The sequence below is a fragment of the Cannabis sativa genome, chromosome 3 (assembly GCF_029168945.1).
Source record: "Cannabis sativa cultivar Pink pepper isolate KNU-18-1 chromosome 3, ASM2916894v1, whole genome shotgun sequence".
Classification (NCBI taxonomy): domain Eukaryota; kingdom Viridiplantae; phylum Streptophyta; class Magnoliopsida; order Rosales; family Cannabaceae; genus Cannabis; species Cannabis sativa.
This window is the reverse complement of record NC_083603.1, coordinates 2,549,846-2,575,172: the sequence shown is the minus strand read 5'-3', so window position 1 is coordinate 2,575,172 and position 25,327 is coordinate 2,549,846. Positions and strand designations below refer to the sequence as shown.

General features: G+C 33.6%; 6 protein-coding genes and 1 long non-coding RNA gene across 10 annotated transcripts; 6 read left to right on the top strand and 1 right to left on the bottom strand.

Moving 5' to 3' along the window:
* The first annotated feature begins 381 nt into the window (after positions 1–381).
* Positions 382–2,530, top strand: LOC133036318 (uncharacterized). The gene is made up of 2 exons (XM_061112918.1): positions 382–1,077; positions 2,248–2,530. Exons 1-2 carry the CDS (start codon positions 446–448, stop codon positions 2,252–2,254), a joined length of 639 nt encoding a protein of 212 aa, XP_060968901.1. The 5' UTR covers positions 382–445; the 3' UTR covers positions 2,255–2,530.
* Positions 2,531–4,030: 1,500 nt separating this feature from the next.
* Positions 4,031–4,677, top strand: LOC133036319 (probable histone H2B.3). Its single transcript, XM_061112919.1, has one exon. It carries the CDS (start codon positions 4,120–4,122, stop codon positions 4,528–4,530), a length of 411 nt encoding a protein of 136 aa, XP_060968902.1. The 5' UTR covers positions 4,031–4,119; the 3' UTR covers positions 4,531–4,677.
* A 168-nt stretch (positions 4,678–4,845) lies between these two features.
* Positions 4,846–7,695, top strand: LOC115697578 (uncharacterized). Of its 3 annotated transcripts, none has more exons than XM_030624649.2 (4): positions 4,867–5,479; positions 5,561–5,992; positions 7,050–7,311; positions 7,420–7,695. In XM_030624649.2, the coding sequence occupies exons 2-4, from the start codon at positions 5,576–5,578 to the stop codon at positions 7,497–7,499; spliced, it is 759 nt and encodes a 252-aa protein (XP_030480509.2). In that variant the 5' UTR covers positions 4,867–5,479; positions 5,561–5,575; the 3' UTR covers positions 7,500–7,695. The 3 variants fall into 3 exon arrangements, with proteins under 3 accessions (XP_030480507.2, XP_030480509.2, XP_030480510.2); XM_030624650.2 differs by having other exon boundaries at positions 7,415–7,695; XM_030624647.2 differs by having other exon boundaries at positions 4,846–5,479; positions 7,050–7,695.
* Positions 7,696–8,209: 514 nt separating this feature from the next.
* On the bottom strand, positions 8,210–13,119 carry LOC133036320 (uncharacterized). The gene is made up of 2 exons (XR_009686987.1): positions 12,989–13,119; positions 8,210–9,746 (listed from the first exon to the last, which is right to left on the bottom strand). It is a non-coding gene; the product is annotated as an uncharacterized LOC133036320 (long non-coding RNA).
* Positions 12,828–14,247, top strand: LOC133036317 (bZIP transcription factor 27-like). 2 transcript variants are annotated; one of them, XM_061112917.1, is made up of 3 exons: positions 12,828–13,329; positions 13,447–13,512; positions 13,861–14,247. In XM_061112917.1, exons 1-3 carry the CDS (start codon positions 12,892–12,894, stop codon positions 14,068–14,070), a joined length of 714 nt encoding a protein of 237 aa, XP_060968900.1. In that variant the 5' UTR covers positions 12,828–12,891; the 3' UTR covers positions 14,071–14,247. The 2 variants fall into 2 exon arrangements, with proteins under 2 accessions (XP_060968900.1, XP_060968899.1); XM_061112916.1 differs by having other exon boundaries at positions 13,423–13,512; positions 13,861–14,246.
* Positions 14,248–17,349: 3,102 nt separating this feature from the next.
* LOC133036316 (conserved oligomeric Golgi complex subunit 6) lies at positions 17,350–21,113 on the top strand. Its single transcript, XM_061112915.1, has 9 exons — positions 17,350–17,503; positions 17,612–18,173; positions 18,259–18,326; positions 18,727–18,850; positions 18,942–19,088; positions 19,180–19,443; positions 19,519–19,803; positions 20,262–20,408; positions 20,504–21,113. The coding sequence occupies exons 2-9, from the start codon at positions 17,616–17,618 to the stop codon at positions 20,996–20,998; spliced, it is 2,088 nt and encodes a 695-aa protein (XP_060968898.1). The 5' UTR covers positions 17,350–17,503; positions 17,612–17,615; the 3' UTR covers positions 20,999–21,113.
* A 719-nt stretch (positions 21,114–21,832) lies between these two features.
* LOC133036315 (probable apyrase 7) lies at positions 21,833–25,058 on the top strand. The gene is made up of 2 exons (XM_061112914.1): positions 21,833–24,071; positions 24,532–25,058. Exons 1-2 carry the CDS (start codon positions 22,106–22,108, stop codon positions 24,840–24,842), a joined length of 2,277 nt encoding a protein of 758 aa, XP_060968897.1. The 5' UTR covers positions 21,833–22,105; the 3' UTR covers positions 24,843–25,058.
* Positions 25,059–25,327: the final 269 nt, after the last annotated feature.

Genomic DNA, 25,327 nt, shown 5'->3' with positions numbered 1-25,327 from the left:
TTCTAATTAAGAGGTTATAATTAGATAAAGTTACACTAGGAAAAAAAATTAAAATACCTAAAATATCAATGTAATAACAATAATAATAAATAATCCTTAATACTATATCATAATAGAATTATTTTCTATATATACTTTATTAATACGAGATTTAAAAAATATATAACTAATTACAATTTAAAGGTTATTCTTATTTATAACTGGCCTAAATTGAAACTTAATTTTTTTTTATAATAAATTAGACGTTATTTTTAAATAGAGTATTCTTAAATAGAGGTTCTAGTATATTTATTTACTCCAGAAATAAAATTGAAAACCTTGAAAGTATCTCTAATTTAATTTTATTTTATTGTATGACAATTCTTCTTCCTCCCTAATTCACAAATATATTTCCCCAAAACCCTTTCTTCTTCCTAAAACCCTTATTCTCTTTCTCTCTACAAAAATGGCTTCTTTCAACAACAACGGCAGCAACATAGACAACCTTCTCCTCCAAACCCTCATGGGCAGACTCCGTATTCGACCACCCAATAACCCTTTATTCTCCCTCTCTCAATCCCAATCCCAATCCCAATCCCAATCCCTCGAAGACCTTCTCTTCGACTCCGCCAATTTCTCCGACGAAGATTACGAAGATGACGACAGTTCCAAAACCCAGCTCGCCAAAGAAGAATCCAAGCTCGAGAAGGAGATAATTCGCCTCATCCTAACCGGAAAGACAGACCAACTCAAGCCTAATTCTGGCCAGGCTGTCACCATCGCTGAAAATCACGTCTGTGTTGGGTTTCATCAGGAGCAGGATTCTGAATATAGGGTTTGGGAGTGGCATGGTCATATCATGCTTTTTGATGAAGATAATGGGTATACTCCTGAGTATATATATGGGAATTACTTTGAGAGAGTTCAGGGGAAGAGTAAGAGAAAGGAAGAGGAAGAAGAAGAAGAAGAAGAAGAAGAAGAGGTGGTGGTGGTCGAAGAGGAGAAAGTTGTGAATTTGGGGCTTAGGGAATTAATCGATGATGGTGGGGTTGGTCAGGGTCGAATTCTACATCGGAATATGAATGCTGATTCTTCAAGGTTTGTTTTTTTAAAACAACTGTTATAAACTTGTGCATTAATTTCTTGGTTTTGTGTGTTTTGCTTTTGATAAGTTAAGATGTGATTTAGCTTAGAGAATTATGGATTGTCTGAAGAGATATTCAACATGATTTTAGGATTGATTGTGGTAATACTTGATGAAGATCATTGACTGTTAGAGAAGGGTGGATTTGCAATTTGGAATGTGTAATGAGATATTGAATGAATGAGATAGCACATTGAGTAGATGTAAACATGTTAATTGGTTATGAGATCATGGGGTCACCCCATTTCTTTTGAGTTGGAATGATAAGACCCGAAAAACCTGATACCAAATGTTAAGAACCAAACCGATCGAACAATAACAGAGCAACAAACTATGGCCATTACAGCTATGGCCTTCTTTGTATTACTGAAAAAGGAACACTACACAAAAGGAATGGCCCTTTTGGACCTTTGATGCAAAGAGAACACTCATACATTGCATACCCTTCTATTCTCCTTAGTATTCTATATATACTATTGTATTCCTTCCCAAACAGTACTCTTAATACAATGGCCCAAATACCCTTTGTATCCTATTCTACTAACTTGGGGTTTATCATGGAACTCCATATATTTAAGAGCATTGATATAAGGTACATGGAATTAGTTGTAGCTAATCCATCTGTTGGAAACCAATATTCTAAATTTTAGAGTGTTGAGCACTTAATGCTTCACTTTAGCACTTCTCTAAATTTAAAAATGTAACTCAATAAAAAAATCAGCCTTTAAGCTCTAATATTCATTCTTCTCTACAAAAGCATAGTTATCTTTAACAATGAAATAGATCATCCACTTATGCTTGGGAAGTATCAAATGATTGCAATGCCTTCAGTAATTTATATGGCTTTTATGATCATGTGTATTGGTGGCTGGCCCGAACATATTAAATGTTTCGGTTTGAGTTGTGTCAATACAACTACACTTGTTTTAACATCAACTTTCTCTTCCTATTTTGATCTAGTTTTGGGTTGCTTGTGAATTGTGATTACTGTGTTTGAATCAAGCTACAAGGGTCATATCTGCTGTGTAATGACATACCTAAAGTTCATTTTCAAAGTTTGGTCTTGGTCTTGTTTTTAGAAGGGGTTTTGTTTATTATAACAGATATTTTGTTTCTTGTTACAGAGTTTAGTTCAGAGGACTGGAGAGGAGTGAGTGTTGGTAGCTTCAGTTTTCGAAAGGAGCTTTTCAGTAGTTTCATATGAGTGGAAATGTGGAACTTCATCTCATCTCAGCTCATGTAATGATGCACACTTTGGGGCCAAGTTGTTTGGTCATAATATTTTCACATTAAAAGTTGCTATATGTTAAAGCCATTTGTTTCTCTTCCATTGATTGTTACAAAGCTAAGAAACTTTAAACAAAAGTTGCATAAATGAACTTTGAATAAAAGGGTTTGACTATACAATATTTCTTTTTTATTTTGAAAACATAATACAAGTGAATAAATTGTGAAAGTGACTAGAAACCAACTACTCCTATTCCAATCCTTATGGAATTCAAACCAAGTCTTTTTTTTTCTCCCCTTTTTTCTAATTCAACAAGTCCTATTTTGGTTGTGTAAGGTGCAGCCTTCCTAAATGTGGAGATGAAGTTTGTTCTCATTATTTGTCTATGTTATTTTTCTTTTAGATTTAAGGCTTTAAAGTTCAAATCTTTAATAACCAACACTTATTGAATATTCTTTTATACTAATGGGCCTTACTAATTTAATAAGGTGACCTTATTTCAAGTAACTAAGACCATCTAAGTTAAATTTAACTTAAAAAAAAAATTAATATTATGTTTCACTTAACTTTTATAATAATACTCTAATGTATTAGGGGTAAAATTAATCATTTTTCATGAAAAAAATTAAAAAAAAGTCAATAAAAATATTAATTTTTTATTGAAAGCATATAAAATCTTTATTAAATATATATAAAATGTAAAAAATTATAAATTATATTAGGGATATTAGTAGTGAAACTCTTTTAACATTTACAATTGTTACACATATGACCTTAATTAAAAATAGTGGCGGCAAAAATATTTTATTTTACAATTTTTTTATTGTCGTACTTTTTTTTGGTCGTTAAGTGTCAACTCAAAAATATGTGGCGACATATTATTGGACCAAGTATTTAATAAGTTAAAAAAATATGTCGCCATGTGTTTCTGAGTTGATATAATATGCAAATAATTATTGATTCTTATACAACGGACCTTGTTAATGGGATTTGAACCTTCGACCTCTAGCATATATGTAATCTACTTAAACCATTATATCAATTCTACTATTATGTCTATAAAAATAATCTTTTATTATATATATGTTGTAACTAACTAAAATGAATATACATTTTTTTTACGATTTTTTTTTAAGGAGGGCGACTGTCTCCTCTCGCTACAATGTGAGTCTGCCTCTACCTAATAGCAATATTTTATAAAAGTAAAATAAGTAAGATCTGATATTAAATTATATCAATAATAATATTATATTTCTTGATATAATAATATTATATCATACTATTATTATTAGTGTAATTAAATATCAAGTCAAACATAATTTTAAGAAAATAATTTTTAAAAATATTACTAACAAAAAAAAATTATATAGCGTGACTTATAAAAAATAACAAATACCACTTATGTTGAAGAAATAAATAGAAATGTAAAGAGAATGTATTACAAACGTGTGGCATATTATTTCCAAAAATACTCTTGTTTTCTCAAAAAAAATAAAAATTAGAAAGTCTCGATTAGCCGTTGTATTATGAGCGAACCAGCCTCAGTACTATAAATGGTATAATCACAGCCGTCCAATTCAATCCAACAGACAAAACACTTGCCACGTCATCGATCCGCAACAAAAGTTCTCATCCAATCAGAATATAACTTAGTTCTATATAAAGAGTTTCTTTCCCCAACTCTGATTTCACCATTCAATCTCTCATTGCTTTACCTTTCTCTCTTCTCCGATTCGATTCTATCGAAAGAAACCCTCCGAATTCGAAAATGGCACCAACGAAAGGCGAGAAGAGGCCGGCGGCGGAGAAGAAGCCAGTAGCAGCAGAGAAAACGGCTAAGGTCGAGAAGAAGATCTCAAAAGAAGGAACAAGTGACAAGAAGAAGAAGAAAATCAAGAAGAGCATGGAGACTTACAAGATTTACCTATTCAAAGTTCTGAAACAAGTTCATCCTGATATAGGAATTTCTGGAAAAGCCATGGGAATTATGAATTCCTTCATCAATGACATTTTCGAGAAGCTTGCTCAGGAATCGTCTCGTTTGGCTAGGTACAATAAGAAGCCAACGATCACTTCTCGGGAGATTCAGACCGCTGTTCGATTGGTTCTTCCTGGTGAGTTGGCCAAACACGCTGTCTCTGAAGGAACCAAGGCTGTTACGAAGTTCACCAGTTCTTAGATTTTCGAGATCTTGTTTATGTTAATGGCGATGGTGATGATGATTAAGGCTTTGTTTAGTTCTTTTTTGATTTTGATGATGATGATATTGTTTATATAGTGACTGATTTTAAATCAATGAGAAAGTATTATCAGATTTTATGGTTCATTCATCGTTTTCGTCTTTAATTTTATACCAATTTCATTTCTGCAAATAACAAATTGCAAACCAAGAAAAATGGTATTTTTGAAAAAAATGCGCGAAATTATTGTTGGTGGGCCCATTTTTTGTTGGGGAAAGCCCTAGAAAGAGGCCCAATGTTAAGTCTTGTCAGAGGACACGTGTACGGTTCAGATGAGATAAGAAGACCGCCATTATAGATGGGTCAATGACTCAATTATCCAAATCAAAATATCTGACTCATTCCCATTATTCCTTTAACCTCATCTTCTTCTTCTTCTTCGTTTCGTATCAGTTCTTTCTCTCTGTGATCCGATCTTTAGGATGATTCTCCACTGATCTGAATCTCTGATTCGTTTATTGATTTGTGTTTGATTTCGGTGACAGAAACTATTAGCAGCAAGCTGTTTTGTTGTTTGTGTGTGTTTTTTTTTTGAATCTGTAGAAATTTTAGGGTTTATAAGGGGAAAGTGGGTTTCGAAGAGCATCGTATAATGCCTTCGGTGCCCATTAGACGTCCTTTGCTTCCTTGTGTCACTTCCTTTCATGGTGGCTCTTGTACTCATCGTCTGAAACATCTTGAAAAAAGCGATCGTCGTGGTAATCTTAGTTAACATTAGGTTTTTTTTTGTTCTTTGATTTTGATTTGGATTTCTTTTCTTTTCCTCTATACCTATCTGTTTACCTCTTAGCTTTTAGCTAGGGTTTCTGGGTTTCTGTTTTTATTTTTTGATCTTTGGGATTGACGATTAATACAAAGCTTGGATCGCCGTATCAATACGATTTCCAGGTTTGTTTTTTAATTTTCTTTTGAATTTCGATTCATTGATTTGATATGTGTTGTTAATGTATGTTTGTTTGGACTTGGTAGAATCTGTGTCTGTAGATGGAAGTTAGCTCTTGTTCTGATAAGTCGGAGTGGTGTCAAGATGTAGCCAGCTTTGGAAGTTTGCAATCTTCAGTCAAGGAAAATTACTATACTGAATTTGATAGTGTCGATGATTTGGTGAATGAACTTGACACTGCAATTTCCCTCACTTTACATGTTAAGGAAAATGAACAAGTGGAGCAATTGGAATGTGACTTTGAAGATTCTTCTAATGGAAATGAGGATCATGATGATGGTGATGATGTTAGTAACGTGAATGAGATTGAGTATGCAAATCAATCTCAGAAGTCACTGAACAAATGTTCATCCTTACCATGCCCCCATAGAGAGGATGGGGAACTTGGAACATCTATGAAAGGATCCTTCTCTAAGGATTCTTCCTGGAATGCCTACTCTCGTTCAATATCTTTGCCTGTGAGTTTTTAATTTTAAACTTAAAGAAGGTTATGGCTTTGTTTTCGTAGTCTAGTTACTTTACCATGAAAGATGAGTTTGAATTTATTCTCAGTCGTATTTGATTTTGTTGATTATCTTTGCTTTGGCACTAATTAGGGAAGTTTGTAGCTTTATTACATCCACAATAAACTAGCTTCAACTGATGAGCATAAAGAATATTATAAGAAATTTTGTTAGTTGGATTACTTTGGGGGGCGATATCTATGTTTGTGCTTTACGAAATGAGCTTGGATTTGTACTGTTTTCTTTTAATCTTAGTCTTCACTTGATATTCCCTGTAAACCTTAAGAAGTTTGTGGCTTTATTTATCCATAATGAACTAGATTGAACTCACGAGTACTAGTATAAAGAGTATTTTAAGGAATCCATGTTAGTAATATTGTTGATGCTATGAGTGTATTTAATTAAGTTACTATTACTAGTACCATACCATGAGAGAATGTGGCATTGTCAAAGTTTGAACTTAAAGAAGGTTATGGCTTTGTTTTCATAGTGGAGTTACTTTTGTGACAATATCTTTGCCTGTGATTCCTAATGAGAGATGAGTTTGAATTTCTTTTCAGTCGTATTGGTTTTCTTAAAATGCTTGGTCAGTTGGTATTGGCTTGAGCTAATGAGAGATGTGTTTGAATTTCTCTTGCATTGGCTAAAGTTAAGGGAGTGTGTGGCATTATATGCATAATATACTAGCTTGAACTGATGAGCATAATGAATAAGAAATTTTCACAATTGGGTCAATAACTTTGCCTGTGACAGAATGCGTTTGAATTTCTTCTCAGTCGTACTGTTTCTTTTCTATGATTGGTCTTGACTTGATGTTCCCTGTAGTTGTTGATTGGCTTGCTTTGTCAAAATCTAAGGAAGTTTGTGGCTTTATATTTACACTGAACTATATTGAACTGATGAGTATAAAGAAAGAACTGTAAGAAATCCATGTGTTAATAATGCAATGAATGTTAAATACTTGTTAGTATCTATGCTCACATGTTAGTTTTTATATTTTTCTTATGGCCAGAGCCCTTTGAAGCTTGTATCTGCCATGAAAGGTAGCCGTGAGAAACGGGGTGCATCAGTGAGGAAGCTTAGTGTGTCATGGGCCCCTGAGGTGTACGATCCAATTCCGACATCCTTATCACATACATTCACAGGAAACAAGAAACAGCAGCACAAGTCGAAGAATAGCAAGAAGAACTGGAAGAACAACGGAAAGAAAGGGCAGAAGGGAAGCTCTTCTAGTTCTCGTGGGAGCAGTGGCAAAGACAAGAAACACCACCGCGGTAAATCTTCTGGAAATTCTAGTGGTTGTTATAGTAAATCAATTGATAGTCGTGAAAGGGTGGTGGATGCTAATGATGATTTTGATGATTTTACGGTTGGTAGCCCAGACTCGAAGTCCTATTGCGGGACTTCCTTTTTGAAGAACTCGCATACTAAGATGCATTATCCGGTGGCTGAAGCCTTGTGAGTTAAGGCGATTTCCGTCCATCTAAGTCTACACCTACATGTCCATCTATGCTGTGTATAAATAATTCTAGTGTTTGGTGGTTGTTTTTTTTTTGAAGAGAACATGAACCATATGATATGATATGTTATTTGGTTGTGTGACATTTTTATTTTGTCAAACAATGAACATTGTGGAGTTGATTTCTTTCTTTCGATTACATTTCCTTTTGAAAGTTCCTACATTATATTTCAATGAGAATTTTGCTCATACATTACCAATATCAAAATGAGTGTGATGGCTTTGGCTTACCGAATTTTGTTCAAGTCCTTGGACTTTTAATCGGCTGGCCTTAATAAAAATTTCATTCTATTCAAAAAGATAAATAAATAAAGGGATATTGACGGCTAAACCACCTGAACTTTACGGTTTGTAACACTTAACCACAAAAACCAAAATTTTGGCGGCTAAACTACCTAAACTCTAGTTCCGTTTTGCTCTGCACACCTCCGTCCAAAAATCACAGTTAAGTGACACAGTGGACTGTCCACGTGTACACACTTGTACACGTGTCAAATTTTTAGTGGTCCATGTAATTTTAATTTTAAAAAATAATTATAAATATTTAAAAAGAATTAAAAATAATAATTTAAAAAAATTTTAAAAATAATAATAATTATAAATAAAGATTTTTAGTGGTTCACATGACACTAGCTTTGTGAACTAAAGCATAGTTGGCTAATACACGAGCAACTTTATTGGCCTCACGAAATACAAAGGAGATACCAATCACACAATCATGAGACAACAAAATTCTAATTTGATCTAGCAAGCAATCAACATCTCGGTAGCTGTCTTCCTTTTTTTGGATTAATTGAACAGCTTCCAAACAGTCCGATTTAATGATAAACCGTGGTATTCGTCTCTGCATTCTAGCTTGTATCCCCCATAAAATGGCCAAAAGCTCAAGTTGTAATGGTGATTGTTCCCTGGGCAAAACAGTGGCCGAAGCATAGAGTACTTCGCCATTCGCACCTCTCATGACACAGCCCAGACCGAGCAGCCAACACCATTCTTCACACCAGCATCCACGTTAATTTTAACCTCACCATGCCTCGGCACCTTCCAGCAACCTTGCTCCCTTCTTGCAGCATCATTTCTGCTGTATTTTTTTTGGTTATTTAATAGTATTATAATTGTCATACTATTGCTTTATAGTTTATTTATAATTAATTTATGTAATCCTAAAGTTGAATTCTTACTATTTTTTAATTATTTTCTTACTTTTTTTGCATAAAAAAAATATATTTTTATAATTTAAAAACTTTAAAAGTGTATTTTTGTATGTTTATTTTTGGAAACCGATTATAATAAAGAGATTAAATAAAATAATAGAAAGTAAAGATGAAATTTTTTGCGTGGTTTAGGTATTAATGAATTCTAATCCACAAATATACAATACATTCATTATATATGAAATTGAAAGAAAAGAGAGAGTGAGAGACTACTTGATTAGAATGGTGTGACTGGTGCGCAGTGCGATTAGAGGAAGGAGTTCGTACAATTGGTGCAGTGGAAGAATGGTTTCGTCTACCAGTGGATTCGTGTGCAGTGGCTGCCAGCGACTCGTGGCGTGGTTGGCAAGGTTCGATGGTGCGGGATGGTGGAAATGGGGTGGTTGACAACTTGCTTAGGGCTGGTCAAGATTTGTTGCTGGTGGTGGATCACTGGATCTTGAGTTTTAGAGAGAGAGAGAAGTGAGGGAGCAGAGAGAGAGTATCATTTTTTTAGGGTTTCATTTTAAAATATGAGTGAGTGTAATGTGTTTGGGTTAAGTGGAATTATTCATTAAAATGTTCCTTATGATGGAAAGGAATTGTAATATATGTATTATATTTTTTTATTATTGATCATAAGAATTCGGGTTGGGTTGAGTTATATGGGTCACATAAGGCCCAACCCAATTTCGACCCATATAAGTCGACTCACAGTTTTTTAACACATCTCTATTCGACCTAATATATTTAAAACATTTTCAGCCCAGTTTCGGGTTGGTCAGCCCAACCCTACCCGTGTGCAGCCCTAATTTCAGGATGAGTAACCTCATGGAAAGTCTTCTTAAGAAGCTTGCGAGTGACAAAGCATGCTGGGAACACTGGTGTTGATTTGTAGGACCATTTATCAGTCTAGGAAGCAGCTAAAGTGATGTACTCGTGTATAAGAGCCATAAATCCGTAGGAGAAGACCCAATGGAGGCTTGAAGTGGGAGCGCTACAATATCATTCCACCCAAATGGTAAGAAAGTCATTTCATTGAAATGATATTCCAATACTTTAAAATGCAACCAAACGATGAAATGTAATAAAAATTAATTCATTTCCATTCTATTTCATTATCTCCAATTAAATGACACTCTTTAATATAATCTACAAATAGAACACAAATGCTCATTCCATTTCATTATCTTTAACCAAACACCACCTTAGTGTAATCCACAAAGTGAGCACAAAAAATCCACTTGAACATTTTTGTTTTAATTAAGCTAAGATTTTATTGGTAAGTGCAAGTAATCTCTATAGCACATTATTTAATTTTGGGGGAACTTTCAAGTGCTAAAGTTTCTTTTAAAATCTTGAATTACTATCAAGATTATCTCGATCATCTAAGTAAAAAATAATGAACAATAATCAATGTCAAACAAATAATTAAATATACTAAAAATTAAGAAACTTGAAAATTTTGATGTAGCAATTGCCTCCATAGAAACCTTGTTATTAATAATTGTAGTTAACAAATAAGAGCACTAAAAATTGAACCAAAGATTTTTTGATAGTGAAGGAATGATTTTAAACACAATTTAAAATTTGTTTTCATACTTTGATTCATTATTATTATTATTATTATTATTATTATTATTATTATTATTATTATTATTATTATTATTATTATTATTATTTTAAGCAACTAATATCATTTCAAAATTCCAAGATTCTTAAAAGTTAATCTCGTAGTGTCTTCCAATAAGTACCTAGTTATACAGTTTATTTATGCAAAATTAATTCTAATCTTTGCCTAATTGGTTTTGGGAAAGGAAAATGAGAGAGCTCTAAACAAATATTTTGATGTGTTAATATTCTTGTAAATAGATTAGGCTAATTAGTATTTTTGTTCCTGAAATTTGGCATATAGTAAATCATGCCTTTGAATTTTAACATATATTATATTATATTCTTGAACTTTAACATGTACCAAATCAAATGACTCTCGTAACTATTAAGTAGTATTTTCGTGTACTAACTAATGGACAACAAAATTAATGGTACAAAAAATTGAACAAAAAGTGAAAAATTACGAAAAAAAGTGGTGTCAAGTTGAGTGGGTCAACCTTGCATCAGTGACACAAACCATTATGTATATGACAAACCACTATATATGATACCAAACAAGTGACAGTAGATACATAAATATACTATAGGAAATTTGATTTTCTATACTTAAAAAATCTTAATATTTTATTCTTAAACCAATACATTTTAAACTAAAAAAAATATGACACTTTTTTCAAAACCCCAAAAATTCCCCTCTCATAACTCAAACCCTTTCTCTCTCCTTCCCTCAAACTCTCTCTGCATCTCTCTTTCTCTCTCTATCTCGGCATCTCTTTGCAGCCCCACCCAAACCATCCCACAATCGCCCCACCCAAACCATCCCACCTCTGGCGACCACCGAGGACCACCCACCACCGACCACGCACGACCCAACCCCCCTCTCTCGGACCCAGCCCCTCTTTCTCTTCGTCTCTCTCAAATCGAAAAAAAACCCCAAGGGTCCGATGGTTAGACCAATCGGACCCATCGGACACCATGGTCCGACCATCGGACCCAGTCCCCTCTCTCTTCCTCTCTCTCAAATCGAAAAAAAACCCCAGGGGTCTGATGGGTCCGATTGGTCGGACTCCTGGGTTTTTTTTCGGTTTGAGAGAGACGAAGAGAGAGAGGGGCTGGTGCACGGAGAGAGGGGGGCTAGGTCGTGCGTGGTCGGTGGTGGGTGGTCCTCGGTGGTCGTCGAAGGTGGGATAGTTTGGGTGGGGCGGTTGTGGAATGGTTTGGGTGGGGCGGCGAAGAGATGCCAAGATAGAGAGAGAAAGAGAAATGCAGAGAGAGTTTGAGGGAAGGAGAGAGAAAGGGTTTGAGTTATGAGAGGGGCTGGTGCACGGAGAGAGGGGGCTGGGTCGTGCATGGTCGGTGGTGGGTGGTCCTCGGTGGTCGTCGGAGGTGGGATGGTTTGGGTGGGGCGGTTGTGGAATGGTTTGGGTGGGGCGGCGAAGAGATGCCGAGATAGAGAGAGTTTGAGGGAAGGAGAGAGAAAGGGTTTGAGTTATGAGAGGGGTATTTTTTGGATTTTGAAAAAAGTATCATATTTTTTTTAGTTTAAAATGTATTGGTTTAAGAATAAAATATTAAGATTTTTTAAGTATAAAAAATCAAATTTCCTTATACTATTATGGTACAAAACTATACACAAACAAAACACTAAATTAAAGGTACAAAATAATTTTCAATAGATATCATAATAAAATTAAATATCAATTAAAGATTCTTTAATACACCATAAAATTAATAAATTATAACGTTGTTAAGTAATCTAATCAAAAGAATGAAAATAAATTTTTTAAAAAATAAAGAAATAACAAATTATAATTGATTTGACACATAAATATATATAAAACCACTCCAAAAAGCATCACAATCACCCAAAACAATATCAATGGAACAATAACTAAAATAATAATTAAATTAAGTAATTTGCAGCATAAATACTTAAGTTTAATTCTAAGTTGTAAATAAATATATAAGTTTTATTTTTTACGGTAATAATATTTAAGTTATAATTGATCCATGTCATTAAATTTTTATTTTTTATAACTTAAGTATTAAAACTATCAGAAATTAAACTTAAGTATTTATTTAAGAATTAAATATTTACGCTATAAATTAAATTAAAAAATACTAATAATTGGTAATATTAATAATTAAATTCAAGTAATATATATAAATAAAAATATATGGTAGGTATAAATAATATCAAATTTAATAAAAATGTATAATAATTGAAAATATATATGATAAATATTAAAAATTGATATAAAATATCACGAAAAAGTATCGATAGTGTCTAGCACCGCTTTATATGTCATATCGTTATTGGTATAATTTAATTCCATAAAAAATTTTGAATTTGATTATAATTTAATTAGTAAATTTTTGTTTTGTTCAACAAAATTCCGTACTCTCATTCCTACAATTTAGCTCACTTTTTACTTAATTAATTTTAAAATTTCTATATGGCGGCTATATAAATATACATATACATACAATTACTGTGTTGCAGATTGCAGTAGTCGAAATTAATTAACATGAAATCTGAGGAAATTAATAATTACAATAATAATAATAATAATAACGCTAATTATTATTCAAACAGAGAAGGCGATGAAGAATTATATAGCGTACCTATAAATTTCAAACAACTAATTTCTTCTCCGCTGCCGAATCCAAATCCGAGTTTTGAAATTTTTGATAGTATCGTACCAAATGCGTTTCCGTTACCGAATATCGTACCAAATCTGTTTTCGATGAATTGTATAGAGCCGATTAGTGTTGATCAGTCGGAGGAGAAGAATCTAACGGCGGAAATGATGATGATAGATTCAACGAACAACAACACGAAGATGATGATGACGAAGAGAAGGAGATCGTCTTCGTCGTCGTCGTTGGGGGAATCGATTGAGAAGAGGCAAATTAGAATGAGTAAGAATCGAGAATCGGCTGCAAGGTCCAGAGCCAGAAAACAGGTTTTTATTTTTCTTTGAATTTGAATTTGAATTTTTTAATAGGGAAACTGTTTTTTTTTATTTTATTATTATTATTATTATTATTTTATGAAGGCTTATATGAATGAGTTGGAGCAGAAAGTTGAAAAGTTGAGCCACATGAATGAAAAGTTGAGCAACATGAATGCCATTCTTCTACAAGGGGTAAGTAAGTATTTAATTACAATCTTTTACTATAATTTTGTACGTTTGAAATCCCATCAAAATATTTTTTGTTAAATTTCTTTTACAATAATATTTGTTATAATTATAGTATCATTTCTATAATTTTTTTAAAAATTCTGAATAAGTTATAATACTAAAAATAAAATTTTCTATATTGCAAAAAAATATTCTAACTATAATGAAAGGTTGATGTTATAATATATGATTTGCTTAATTTTATATATATTAAAGATGTTTATTACTAATTATTAGTGTAAATGAATTATTAAGAAATAATAATTAGCTAACAATTTGATAATTATAAAAGTTGGATTAATTATTTATTAGGAGAAGGAGGCAGAGAGAGAGGAAGATTGGTCGGTGGGGAGGATTACAAAGCTTTCTGCTCCATACACTAATTTCCAACCAATACCATTACTTACCAATACCAAGTATTCGGTTTTTTTTTTTGTTAAAAATTCTTCTTTAATATTTGTACCAAATATAATATGTTTGGCTCACAAGAGAGCTAGTGGCCAACACAATGTAAAACTATAAAATAATATATATTCTTTTTTTTTTTTAATTTATTTTACATGTAATTTTTTTAAAAAATTAAATTATTAAGAAGGAGGTGCATGGCACCATCTGCCTCCATTACCCCATATACTGGTTTTTTAACTTTTACGGTATAAGTTTTTAAAGTGGTTGCAGCCCTAGTTGAAATAATGGTTTCTATAAGATTTTTTGTTGCAATTTAAGTTGCCTAGTTGCAATTAAGGGTTTCTATGTAAAATTTCGAAAAAGTACAAAAAAAAAAAAAAATTGTTTTAAAGTGTAAAAATGAAAAATTACCCTATATACTATTGTTTTTTAATTTTTTTTTTCAAATTTACGGTTTGAGTTTTTAAAGTGGTTGCAACCCTAGTTGCAATAGAGGTTTCTATACGATTTTTTTGTTGCAATTTAGGTTACAACCCTAGTTGCAATAGGGGTTTCTAAGTAGAATTTCATAAAAATGCAAAAAAAAAAAAAAAAAACCTGTTTGGAAGTGTAAAAATAAAAAAACAAGGGGAATTACCCTACATACTGTTTTTTTAATTTTTTTTTTTCAAATTTATGGTTTGAGTTTCTAAAGTGGTTCTGCTTTACAAATTGCAAACCAGATTTTTTTTTTTCTATTTTTTTTATTTTTACAGAATTCTACATAGAAATTCCTATTGTAACTAGTGCAACCACTTTAGAAACCTAAACCGTAAATTTGAAAAAAAAAAGTTAAAAAAAATAGTATATGGAGTAATTCTCTTTTTTTTTTTTGTTTAAAAAAAAATTCCAAATTTTTAATTTTGCTCTTATAAAATTATATTTTTTATTTTTATATCTATATTCTCGTAATTTTTTTATTTTTTATTTTTATTCTAATATTTTTTTAGCCCTACAAAAATTTATATTTTTTCTCTAACAGAAATATTTTTTTATTAATTCCCTTTTTGTCAAAAAAAAAAAAAAAGAATTTACACCCTCATGCTAAATTTGTTACACAATTAATACAAATTGTTTATTTATATTTTTAGTTTAATACACATTTTTATTTACAATATCGGCATTATTTTTATTCAATTATAAAATATGATATTTACTTTTTATGCAATTTGAATTTATTCTTTTTTTTTTCATCTGAAATTGCACCTGAATTTATTATTATGCAATTTGCATTTATCTTTATCTGAAGTTGTATCTAAATTTATTATTATGCAACAAAAAAAAAAAAAGAATTATTTCCAAAATATACAAAAATGACAAAAAATTTATATTTGTACAAATTTGCTATTTTTTTAACAGATCTTTTTTTTTTACAAAAATACAAAATATTGTTTTGGCGTTGTTTCTACGAGAAATCAAATTTGTTTTTATAGTTATACACTGTTATTTTTTTGTTATTTCAAAATAATATTATTTTAAAGTTGAGAAAAGCAACTTAAAAATAATATTTTTTTTTGAAAAAACAAGTGAACACCTAAAAAAAAATTCCTAAAAATATATATAAAAAATAGATTATGTAAATTTTTCTAAAAACAATGTGTTAAATATAGCATTACTAACTTCTTATGTGAAATTTAGCACCATTTTTAAAGATGTGATCTTCTGTAACTATTTTTATGTTGGCATCTCTCTTTAATTATATCAATGTGTTTTGTTTATCTATATTAGTGTTAACTATTTGTTTTGGTTTGTTAATATCTTTATCTCTCTATTACAAATTAACTATTAATATATATCTTTTCGTTGTTAATAATAATGGATGAAATAAATGTTGGTTGGTTGCAGGAAATAGACAAGGCATTCACGTGTTGTGAAAATTGCATGCCTAGAATATTTCAACTTCGTCGGACAAAGTCATCTCATATCTGAATCTTATATTTTAATTTCAGCATTACTATTAGCTAGTACTTTTTATAAGTCAAGTCTTGCTTTTTTAATTATACCAATAATAATATGATACGGAAGAGAGCAGTAGGCACTAGTACTACCTTTTCGCAATTTTCTACTTTATGTCCAAGAAACACAATTCAGAACTAAAATCAATCACAAAATCAAAACTTGAACTTAATTGAAATAAGACAAAGAAAACTTAACTCAATAATGAATGAATGGTAGATCTTTATTAAATAGGAATAGTCAGTAGTACACAATAGAATGAGCCCAAGATTACAACTCAACACAGTAAGTAATTACAAAGAAATGTCTCACATTGAAAGAAATGTCTCACATTGAGGGAAATCACTTCAAGAGTGATACTCCATTTTACATCCTCCACACACACTCACTATGATTTTGGACTCTCTCTTTCTTAATTGAATCTAAAGTATGAGCTGTGGAGATTAGAGATCAGAACTCTCCTCAACTCAGATGCTTCTTTTAGAATAGATGAATAGTTGTTGGTGGGTTCCTTTTAAGTTGGTATTAAAGCCAACTGTTATAACTTGCAACAACTTTCTTCAGATTCATCTGATGAGCAAATAGATGGACATACTGACTTGAGAGGTTAAGTAAGTTTAATCCCTACAATTCCACCTAATTATACTCACTTAATCTCTGATCCAAAAGAAATAGGTGAGGACATTAAATATCATGAATGCTTAACAAGTTTAGACAGTGCCTAAACGTGTCTCTAGTTACACTTTTAGTGAACATATCTGTAGGGTTATCATGTGTGCTTATTTTCTTCACTTGCACCTTCTTGGATGACACAATATCTCTTATGAAGTGTAACTTGATATCAATATACTTTGACCTCTCATAAAATATTAGATTTTTCATGAGATATAAAGCATTTTGATTCTCACAATTAACTACGACATCCTCAGATTTGAAACCTAACTCATCTGTCAACCCCTTAAGCCATATAACCTCCTTGATGTCTTCTGTAGCAGCCATGTATTCAGCTTCTGTAGATGACAAGACTACTACTTTCTGTTGGTTAGATTTCCAGCTGATGCAGTCCCCAAGAGCAGTTAACACAAACCTTGTTAGGCTCGTTCTATTGGTTAGGTTTGCTCCTTCTATAATTTACAATATAGAAAATAATGTTTAAATAGTCTATTTTACACGCGTATAAAATAAAATAGTCACGCGTACAACATACTGTTTGAACGTATTTTTCGGCGTGCTAAACTTTTTCAAATTTCTTAAAATTTTGCAGAATGTCCTAAATAACTATAACTTGGCCATAAAAAATTTTACTAAAAAATTATTTCGGTTGCAAAAACAGATAAGAGTGTATCAATATATCAATTTTAAAGAGTGGTAGAATTTCTCAATATTATTTTAGATAGGGAAATAAATAAAGATGTATCTATTCAAGTGGATTATATTGTAGAATTTTCCTAAACATTATTTTTCCCTATGTTGTACAAAAATAAATAAAAAAGCTTCTTCTTCGTCGTCCTCCAGTTCCACTGTTCCATCTCCAGTTACATTCCATTCTCAGGTAACCCTAATTTACTCATCCTTATTCAATTTCACTTTCTAATTGTAATTCACTATTCCATAATCTCCAATTTCAACAACAATTTTGCTTTGATTCTTTTGAAACTAGAAAAATGGGGACAACCACCACAGGCTCAGGCACCGGCACAGGTACATTGGCACCTGGTCTCTCCCGGAAACTGAAGAAAGTCTTGGAATCCACGAGAACGGAGTCACCGGATCTGTTGGCTTCCCTCAACACTCTCTCCTCCTTCTACGCCGATAACACACCTCACTCCCGTCGTAATCTCAGATCCACAATCGAGAAGCGATCTCTCTCCATCAACCACGAGTTTCTTCAAGCCTCCGCCACTGCTCAGGAAGCCTTGGATCGCGTCGAGGTCGAGGTCGATGCACTCGCCGATTGCTGCGATAGGATTGCTAAGGCTCTCTCTACTTGTACTGCTTCCACTGGCGACATCATTTCCACCACCGAACGTCTCAAGCAGGAGCTGGATGTTAACAATCAGAGGCAGAATATTGTCTCTTGCTTCCTCCGTGATTATCAGCTCTCTAATGATGAGATCACTGCTCTTAGGGATGATGATCTCAGCCCGGCTTTCTTTAAGGCTCTTTCTCATGTTCACGATATTCATGCCAATTGTAAACTGCTATTGCGGACGCATCACCAGGTATCCGTGTTTGAGTTTGTGTTATTGCTTATTTGGTTTGCTATAGTAATCAATCGATTGTTCTATTGCATTCCATTTTGTATAGCGTGCTGGTCTTGAACTTATGGATATGATGGCTGTGTACCAAGAGGGAGCTTATGAGCGTCTTTGCAGGTCAGCCATTATTACTGTTAAACTAGTTTGTTGTCCTAATCTCTGCAAATTTATCTATGTTATGTTTGGTGAAAAATCAGTTGTAATTATCATTGAAACTAATTAACACCCTCTCAAGTTGGAATATAGATATTGATCATGCCCAATTTGTTAAGTAGATAATTAACCCGAACCCCATTCAAAGTTCACCGGTCTTCACATATCTTGTAGAAATCAAGCCTTGTCGAATGAAATGATAGTCAATTTCAATGTGCTTATGTAGCTCACGAAACACAGGATAAGATGCAATATGAAGATTATTATATGCAATTTACAGCTAACATCCTAAATGATTATTTCAATTCTTGCTACAATGTCAGAGTTTGAACGATGTATATGGTCTTTTATTCATTGTATGTAGGTGGGTTCAGGCTGAATGTAGAAAATTGGGGGATGCTGATAATCCTGAAGTTAGTGAACTACTGAAAACCGCAGTTCGCTGCCTCAGGGAAAGGCCTGTTCTTTTCAAGTATTGTGCAGAGGAGGTGATGTTCTATCAGATTATGAATTTGGGTAACATGTCACTAATGTGTGCTTTAGTATGGTTTTACAATACATTTGTTTGGTAATTTCCAGGTAGCCAATATGAGGCATAATGCATTGTTTAGAAGGTTTATCAGTGCTCTTACTCGTGGAGGACCTGGGGGCATGCCTCGTCCTATTGAAGTGCATGCTCATGATCCCCTTCGATATGTAGGGGACATGCTAGGGTGGTTGCATCAGGTGGATTACAGGCTTTTTATGGTTATTATGGGTTTGAGATTTTACTTCTTGTATGCTTATTAGTTATTACTTGCTGTTAATCTCTATACAGGCGTTAGCATCTGAACGGGAATTTGTTATCATGCTACTAGATCCTGATGCAGTGGTTGATAATAGACAAAATGAGGACCATTCTTCCAAGAGCATGCACAGTGATTTTGCAAACATAGAATCTGACTTGACATTTGTTTTGGATAGAATTTTCGAAGGAGTTTGCCGGCCTTTTAAAGTCAGGGTTGAACAAGTTCTTCAGTCTCAACCTAGTCTTATAATATCGTACAAACTCAGTAATACCCTTGAGTTTTACAGCTACACTGTAAGTGGTATATACTCTGTTTAGATGGAAAGTAAAGCTATCTGTAAACCTTTCCTAACACACTTCATTTGGCAGATATCAGATTTGCTCGGGAGAGAAACTGCTTTATCTGGTACACTATGGACGCTTAAAGATGCAGCACAGAAGACATTTTTTGATATTTTAAAAAGTCGAGGGGAAAAACTTCTAAGATATCCCCCGCTGGTGGCTGTTGATCTTTCTCCACCTCAAGCAGTAAGGGAGGGAGTCTCTGTTCTGCTTGAAATAATTGATACTCATAACAGCATGATGGTTCCTGCTTCTGGAAATAAACTTGACTTTGATCCTGTGATATCTGCCTTACTCAACCCTATAATTCAAGTAAGTGTGGTTCCTTTTCTGAAGATTAGATTTTTTATGTTAGAGAAACAGAAGAGATACTGTGAGATTTTCAATATAGCACTTGTAGATACCAAACCTTGTCTACATCAAACTTACGCGTAATGTTCAAACACAAAAATTTACATTTTCTAAGATGTGTTTTCTTACCGCCCTCGTTTCTTAAAAGTGGCATCACGTGATTCACCTCATGTATGAGCATATCAGATCGTTGACTGTAAGTTAATGTAAATTTTGTGTCTTTAACATCTCTTAGATAGACTCGATCTTTTGGCAGCCTGCTACATCTTATTTTTTTATCATGTTGTAATGGGCACTTTGGTTTTGTTTCCTTTTCCGCAAAATGTGTTGCTGTGGACATAACAGGGAATTGTATCTGTTGTAGTCATATTTTAGCCTCCACGATCAGATTATTCAATTCCTTAATACAATTATTGTAGATGTGTGAGCAAGCAGCAGAGGCACACAAGTCCAAGGGAGGCAGTCACTCATCTCGGAGAAGTAGACTTAGCTCGGACTCTGCCCAAAACAGTAAGTCATCAGTTGATGCGCTGTTGTCTAGTAGCATTTCTGCCTCATCCTCTCAGGTATGTCAAATCTGGGATTTTATTTTTGATGCTCTGTTCTGATCTCGTATAAAGGTTTCTTCCATTCTAATGTCTGATTTTTGCAATTTTTACAGAATAGCGAGGCACTGTCGAAGATATTCCTCATAAATTGCTTGTGCGCCATTCAGCAGCCACTGTTGGGACACGAGGTTGCAGCTGAATACGTGAAGAAGCTCGGAGTGATGATAGAGAATCATGTTGCGATCCTTGTGGGAAAAGAAGTCGATGGCATCCTAAGTAAATGTGGCTTGTTGCAGAAGATGAACCATTTTCGTGATTCTGCTGGGACCCCGCTGGTTGAGATAGAGGGCACGTCGCCAGCACATCTCTCGGAATGCCTCAAATCATTCTTTGGTTTGATTTTGGGAAGTGAGAGTTCACTACCAGAGTTTGAGCAGATGCAGGTTCCCAAGTTACGATCGGAAGCTTCAGTCCAGGTGGCGAGATCGCTGGCAGAAGCTTATGAGCTAATATACGACGCCATTATGGATCCCAAGAACGGTTATCCTGATCCCAAATCTCTGGCAAGGCATCCTCCACACCAGATAAGGACCATTTTAGGGATATAAAACCATTGAAAAATAATTACCTCTCTGTAACTTGTTAGTTTTGTTTTTGTATTATGATTATCTATGTCTGTGTATTCTTTTCCTGCAATTATATAAATGTGAGCTTTTTGGTATAGATTTGGGACATTTTTCCCCTGGCCAATGGCTATTTTGAGATTCCAATACACATGTAAGAGTAAGACCACACTTGGCATTCTTCTTTCACTTCCAATCTATAATTTGTTAGTCGTTGCTGTTGTTTTTTTTTTACTTTCTCAAAAAGAAAATTAAAATAAGATTAAAATGTAATTATAAACATTAAACAATGTCAATTTCCCTAATCAAATCAGAAAACAACCCTAGTAATAACACAAAGAGTAAAATTTGAATTTGGAAAAGAATGAAAATAGGAACTAGGAAGGGTAAGATTTAAGAGATATCATTACAAAAGAAATTTACATAAACTACTATTTTTTTTGTAAATTTTTTACACTTATGTAAAAAATATATTATTTTAATATTTTTTACAGCATTCTATAAAAAAATATATAAAAACAACATAAAAAAAAATAACACTAAAACCACATGAAAGAAAATAATATTTTTTCTGTATAAGAATAATATAAAAATAACAAAAAAAAATAATAAAAGACAGTATTTTTTATAAATAAAATCTTAAAAATTGTAAAATATTTAAAATTTCGTATAATTATATTTTGTTGGTACTTTTGTTATTTTTGTAAATCTCATAAATAATCCCAAGAAAACAAAACAATGGTGGGTATCTACATAAGTAAGCCTCCGCAAGCTTAACAAAGCCCAAAAAGAAAAAGCCCAAATTAATTATAACAAATTTTAGTTTAGTTTTTAGAATTTATTTATTTATTTATTTTTAAACAAAAATAAAAACTAAAAAAAGGTGTGAGTTGTGTGAGTTGTTGGTGGTTGTTGGTGGTGGTGCTCCTCATCGTCATCGTCTTCGGCTTTCCGATCTGGTTCTCTTTCAGGTAACGTAACAAACCCTAACTCCATCACTATCACTACCATTACTTTCTTCAATCTCCAATTTATTCAATTAATCACATTCAAACTCTGGAATGGGTTAAACCCCCCAAAACAAAAACAAAAATGGTTCTCACTCGCATTAGGGATTTGATCTGGTCTTCTTCTTCTTCATCACCATCATCATCATCATCCTCTTCTTCTTCTTCAACTTCCGAATTGTTACCTACTCGAGACTCTGGATTATTGCCGCCGCGAGATTACGATCTCGGCCTTGGTTTCCCCAACAAGAACAACAATTTGCGTCTCTCTTCCTCTCTTCAGGATCTCTCTACTTACCAAAAGCTAAACCAGTTTCATAACTCTTTATACACTTCTCATCAACAAAGTTTCTCAAAGGAAAAGGCTTCGCCTTTACCACCTGGATCCCCTTACTCCGCTCGAAAGAAATGTCTTCGTGTTCTCTTCCTATTCCTTTGTCTTCTTCTCTTAGCTTTTATTGTTTATCTCTTTGTACTTTTTATCTCTTCTTATTGGTCTCAAGGTTCCTCTAAATTCTATGTTGTTCTTGATTGTGGTAGTACTGGTACTAGAGTTTATGTATATCAAGCTTCTTTGTATCAACATTCACAGCGTACTATCCCCATTGTTATCAAATCTTTGAACCCAGAAAAAAGTTTACATAGAAAGCCTTCCTCTCAAAGTGGTCGTGCTTATCATAGAATGGAGACTGAACCAGGATTACACAAATTGGTTCACAATATCTCTGGTTTGAAATCTGCTATTAAACCCCTTGTTCGTTGGGCAGCCAAGCAAATTCCGCGACACGCTCATGAGACTACCTCGGTGTTTCTTTATGCTACCGCGGGTGTTCGAAGGCTGCCTAGTGCAGATTCGAAATGGCTTCTTGACAATGCCTGGTCCATTCTCAATTCTTCACCTTTTTTGTGTAGAAGAGAGTGGGTTAAAATCATTAGTGGCATGGAAGAAGCTTACTTTGGTTGGATAGCTCTTAACCATTTAAAGGGTATGCTTGGGGCTAAACCAAGAACTCCCACTTTTGGTGCTTTAGATTTGGGGGGTTCTTCATTGCAAGTTACTTTTGAGAGTGAACCTCATGATCAGAGTGAAACTAACTTGAATCTTAGAATTGGGAATGTGAATCATCACCTCACTGCTTATTCTCTTCCCGGGTATGGTTTGAATGATGCATTTGATAAGTCTGTGGTTCATCTTTTTAAGAGGCTTCCAGAGAACATAAAAGCAGAGTTATTGAGTGGGAAGGTACAAATCAAGCACCCTTGCTTGCAGACTGGATATAAGGAACAATACACCTGTTCTCAGTGTTCTAAGTATCAACAAGGAAAGAGTTTGGATGTTGGAGGAAAATTAGGATCTCGTGTGACTCTTATCGGTGCTCCTAATTGGGATGAATGCAGTGCACTTGCGAAATTTGCTGTCAATTTGTCTGAGTGGTCCAATGTTAGTTCGGGTATTAACTGTGATTTACAACCTTGTGCCCTTGGTGATGGATTTCCTCGTCCTTTTGGACAATTTTATGCATTGTCTGGCTTCTATGTCGTTTATCGGTTTTTCAACCTATCTTCGGATGCAGCACTTGACAACGTATTGGAAAAGGGTCGGGAATTTTGTGAGAGGACATGGGAGACCGCAAAGAATAGCGTTGCTCCACAGCCATTTATTGAACAGTACTGCTTTAGGGCGCCCTATATTGTATCACTGCTGAGAGAAGGCTTGCACATTAAGGATAGTAAAATCACCATTGGTTCTGGTAGCATTACATGGACTCTTGGAGTGGCTCTGTTGGAAGCTGGGAATGCGTTTTCGAGTAGAATGGGGATTCGCAACTATTATATATTTCAGATGGAGATAAATCCGTTTCTTCTTCTTATAGTTTTATTTATATCATTGTTTCTCCTTCTTTGTGTGTTATCGTGTGCTGGCAAATGGAGGCCGAAATTTTTGAGAAGGTCATATCTTCCACTCTTCAGACATAACAATGCATCATCTGTATCTGTTCTTGGCATGACATCTCCATTTCGGCTCCAGCGATGGAGTCCAATTAGTTCTGGTAAGCAATCCCTCAAGGTTTTTATTTAATATTTGTATCCATGTTTCAAGAATAGTACTTTGATCTATATATATATCGTCATTTTTGAAGATTCCTTAGCATTGAATGTCAAACTTTATTAGGATTATCTTTGGGAAACGTAGTGTTCAATATAATCTCTTATATAAGGTATGTATTATGAGTAATATTAGGAAAGCTGAGTTATTAGTTTCCTAATTGGTATTGTATTAGCTGTGATAGCTGGTTTTGTGTGTAAGGAATACCTTATATGAATTGTACTATTCTATATGCATGACATAAAATGAAAATAGATTATTGTAGAAAGGAACCTCAACAAACTGTTCATATGTTTAAATCTGTTGAATGTTCATGCACCCTCGATGAATGCTCTCTTGGCGCCCTTGATTTCATCATGAGAACACAGTAAAAACTCAACATGATATGACACTATCTGTTTCAGGGGACGGAAGAGCAAAGACGCCTCTGAGTCCAACAATCGGTAGTACTCAGCAGAGAGCGTTTGGTTTCGGTGCTGGAATTGGCAGCAATGGTGAAATCCAGCTAATGGAATCTTCTCTATACCCGTCGTCAACTAGCAGTGTTGCACATAGTTATTCGTCGACTAATCTGGGGCAGATGCAATTCGACAATGGTAGCACGGGTTCCTTCTGGTCTCCTCACAGAAGTCAGATGCGTCTACAGAGTAGACGATCGCAGTCTCGAGAAGACCTTAGCTCATCAATTGCTGAGGCACACATGGTGAAGGTTTAGTTATATCATTTGTCTGTGTCTGCTGCTCACCTTCTCTTATTCATATCTTTTTTTTTTAAAGTGGAAAATGCAAAAGCAATTTGAGAAAATGAGAAATGTGAATTTTTCATGGAAATTTAGGCAACATTCTTTTTGTAACATACATGTAATACTACCCTTCTTCAGCTGATGAATAGTTTCATAATAGAGATTCAATGTACTTCCTTTTTCTTTTGAGCATTGCTATTGGACACCAGTGGTGTCTAGTACCTTCTAAACGTGTCGGTTAGTGATACTCTCTAAAAGTTATTATATTAAATTATATGAAACTCAATATTTAATTGGACCAATAATAATATTGATACGTAGAAAAGTGTTAGAAAATACTTTTTAGCTTTTTTTGTTTATTTTTTTTCTTCCTTTTTTAACATTATTTATTTTTTTACATTATTTCAGAACCTCCTTCCTTAGCTGACTGAGAATGTTGTGTCGTTTATTGTTGGCTC

What these genes read in the sequence shown, in the direction of transcription:
- LOC133036316 (XM_061112915.1), top strand. Translation starts at nt 17,616, where the DNA reads ATGGGGACAACCACCACAGGCTCAGGCACCGGCACAGGTACATTGGCA. An exon ending in GCTTATGAGCGTCTTTGCAG is followed by an intron (nt 18,327 to 18,726) that starts GTCAGCCATTAT and finishes CATTGTATGTAG; the next exon opens with GTGGGTTCAGGCTGAATGTA. An exon ending in TACTCAACCCTATAATTCAA is followed by an intron (nt 19,804 to 20,261) that starts GTAAGTGTGGTT and finishes CAATTATTGTAG; the next exon opens with ATGTGTGAGCAAGCAGCAGA.
- LOC133036319 (XM_061112919.1), top strand. Translation starts at nt 4,120, where the DNA reads ATGGCACCAACGAAAGGCGAGAAGAGGCCGGCGGCGGAGAAGAAGCCA.
- LOC133036317 (XM_061112916.1), top strand. Translation starts at nt 12,892, where the DNA reads ATGAAATCTGAGGAAATTAATAATTACAATAATAATAATAATAATAAC. An exon ending in GGTCCAGAGCCAGAAAACAG is followed by an intron (nt 13,330 to 13,422) that starts GTTTTTATTTTT and finishes TATTTTATGAAG; the next exon opens with GCTTATATGAATGAGTTGGA. An exon ending in ATGCCATTCTTCTACAAGGG is followed by an intron (nt 13,513 to 13,860) that starts GTAAGTAAGTAT and finishes ATTATTTATTAG; the next exon opens with GAGAAGGAGGCAGAGAGAGA.
- LOC133036315 (XM_061112914.1), top strand. Translation starts at nt 22,106, where the DNA reads ATGGTTCTCACTCGCATTAGGGATTTGATCTGGTCTTCTTCTTCTTCA. An exon ending in ATGGAGTCCAATTAGTTCTG is followed by an intron (nt 24,072 to 24,531) that starts GTAAGCAATCCC and finishes TATCTGTTTCAG; the next exon opens with GGGACGGAAGAGCAAAGACG.
- LOC133036318 (XM_061112918.1), top strand. Translation starts at nt 446, where the DNA reads ATGGCTTCTTTCAACAACAACGGCAGCAACATAGACAACCTTCTCCTC.
- LOC115697578 (XM_030624647.2), top strand. Translation starts at nt 5,576, where the DNA reads ATGGAAGTTAGCTCTTGTTCTGATAAGTCGGAGTGGTGTCAAGATGTA. An exon ending in CTCGTTCAATATCTTTGCCT is followed by an intron (nt 5,993 to 7,049) that starts GTGAGTTTTTAA and finishes TCTTATGGCCAG; the next exon opens with AGCCCTTTGAAGCTTGTATC.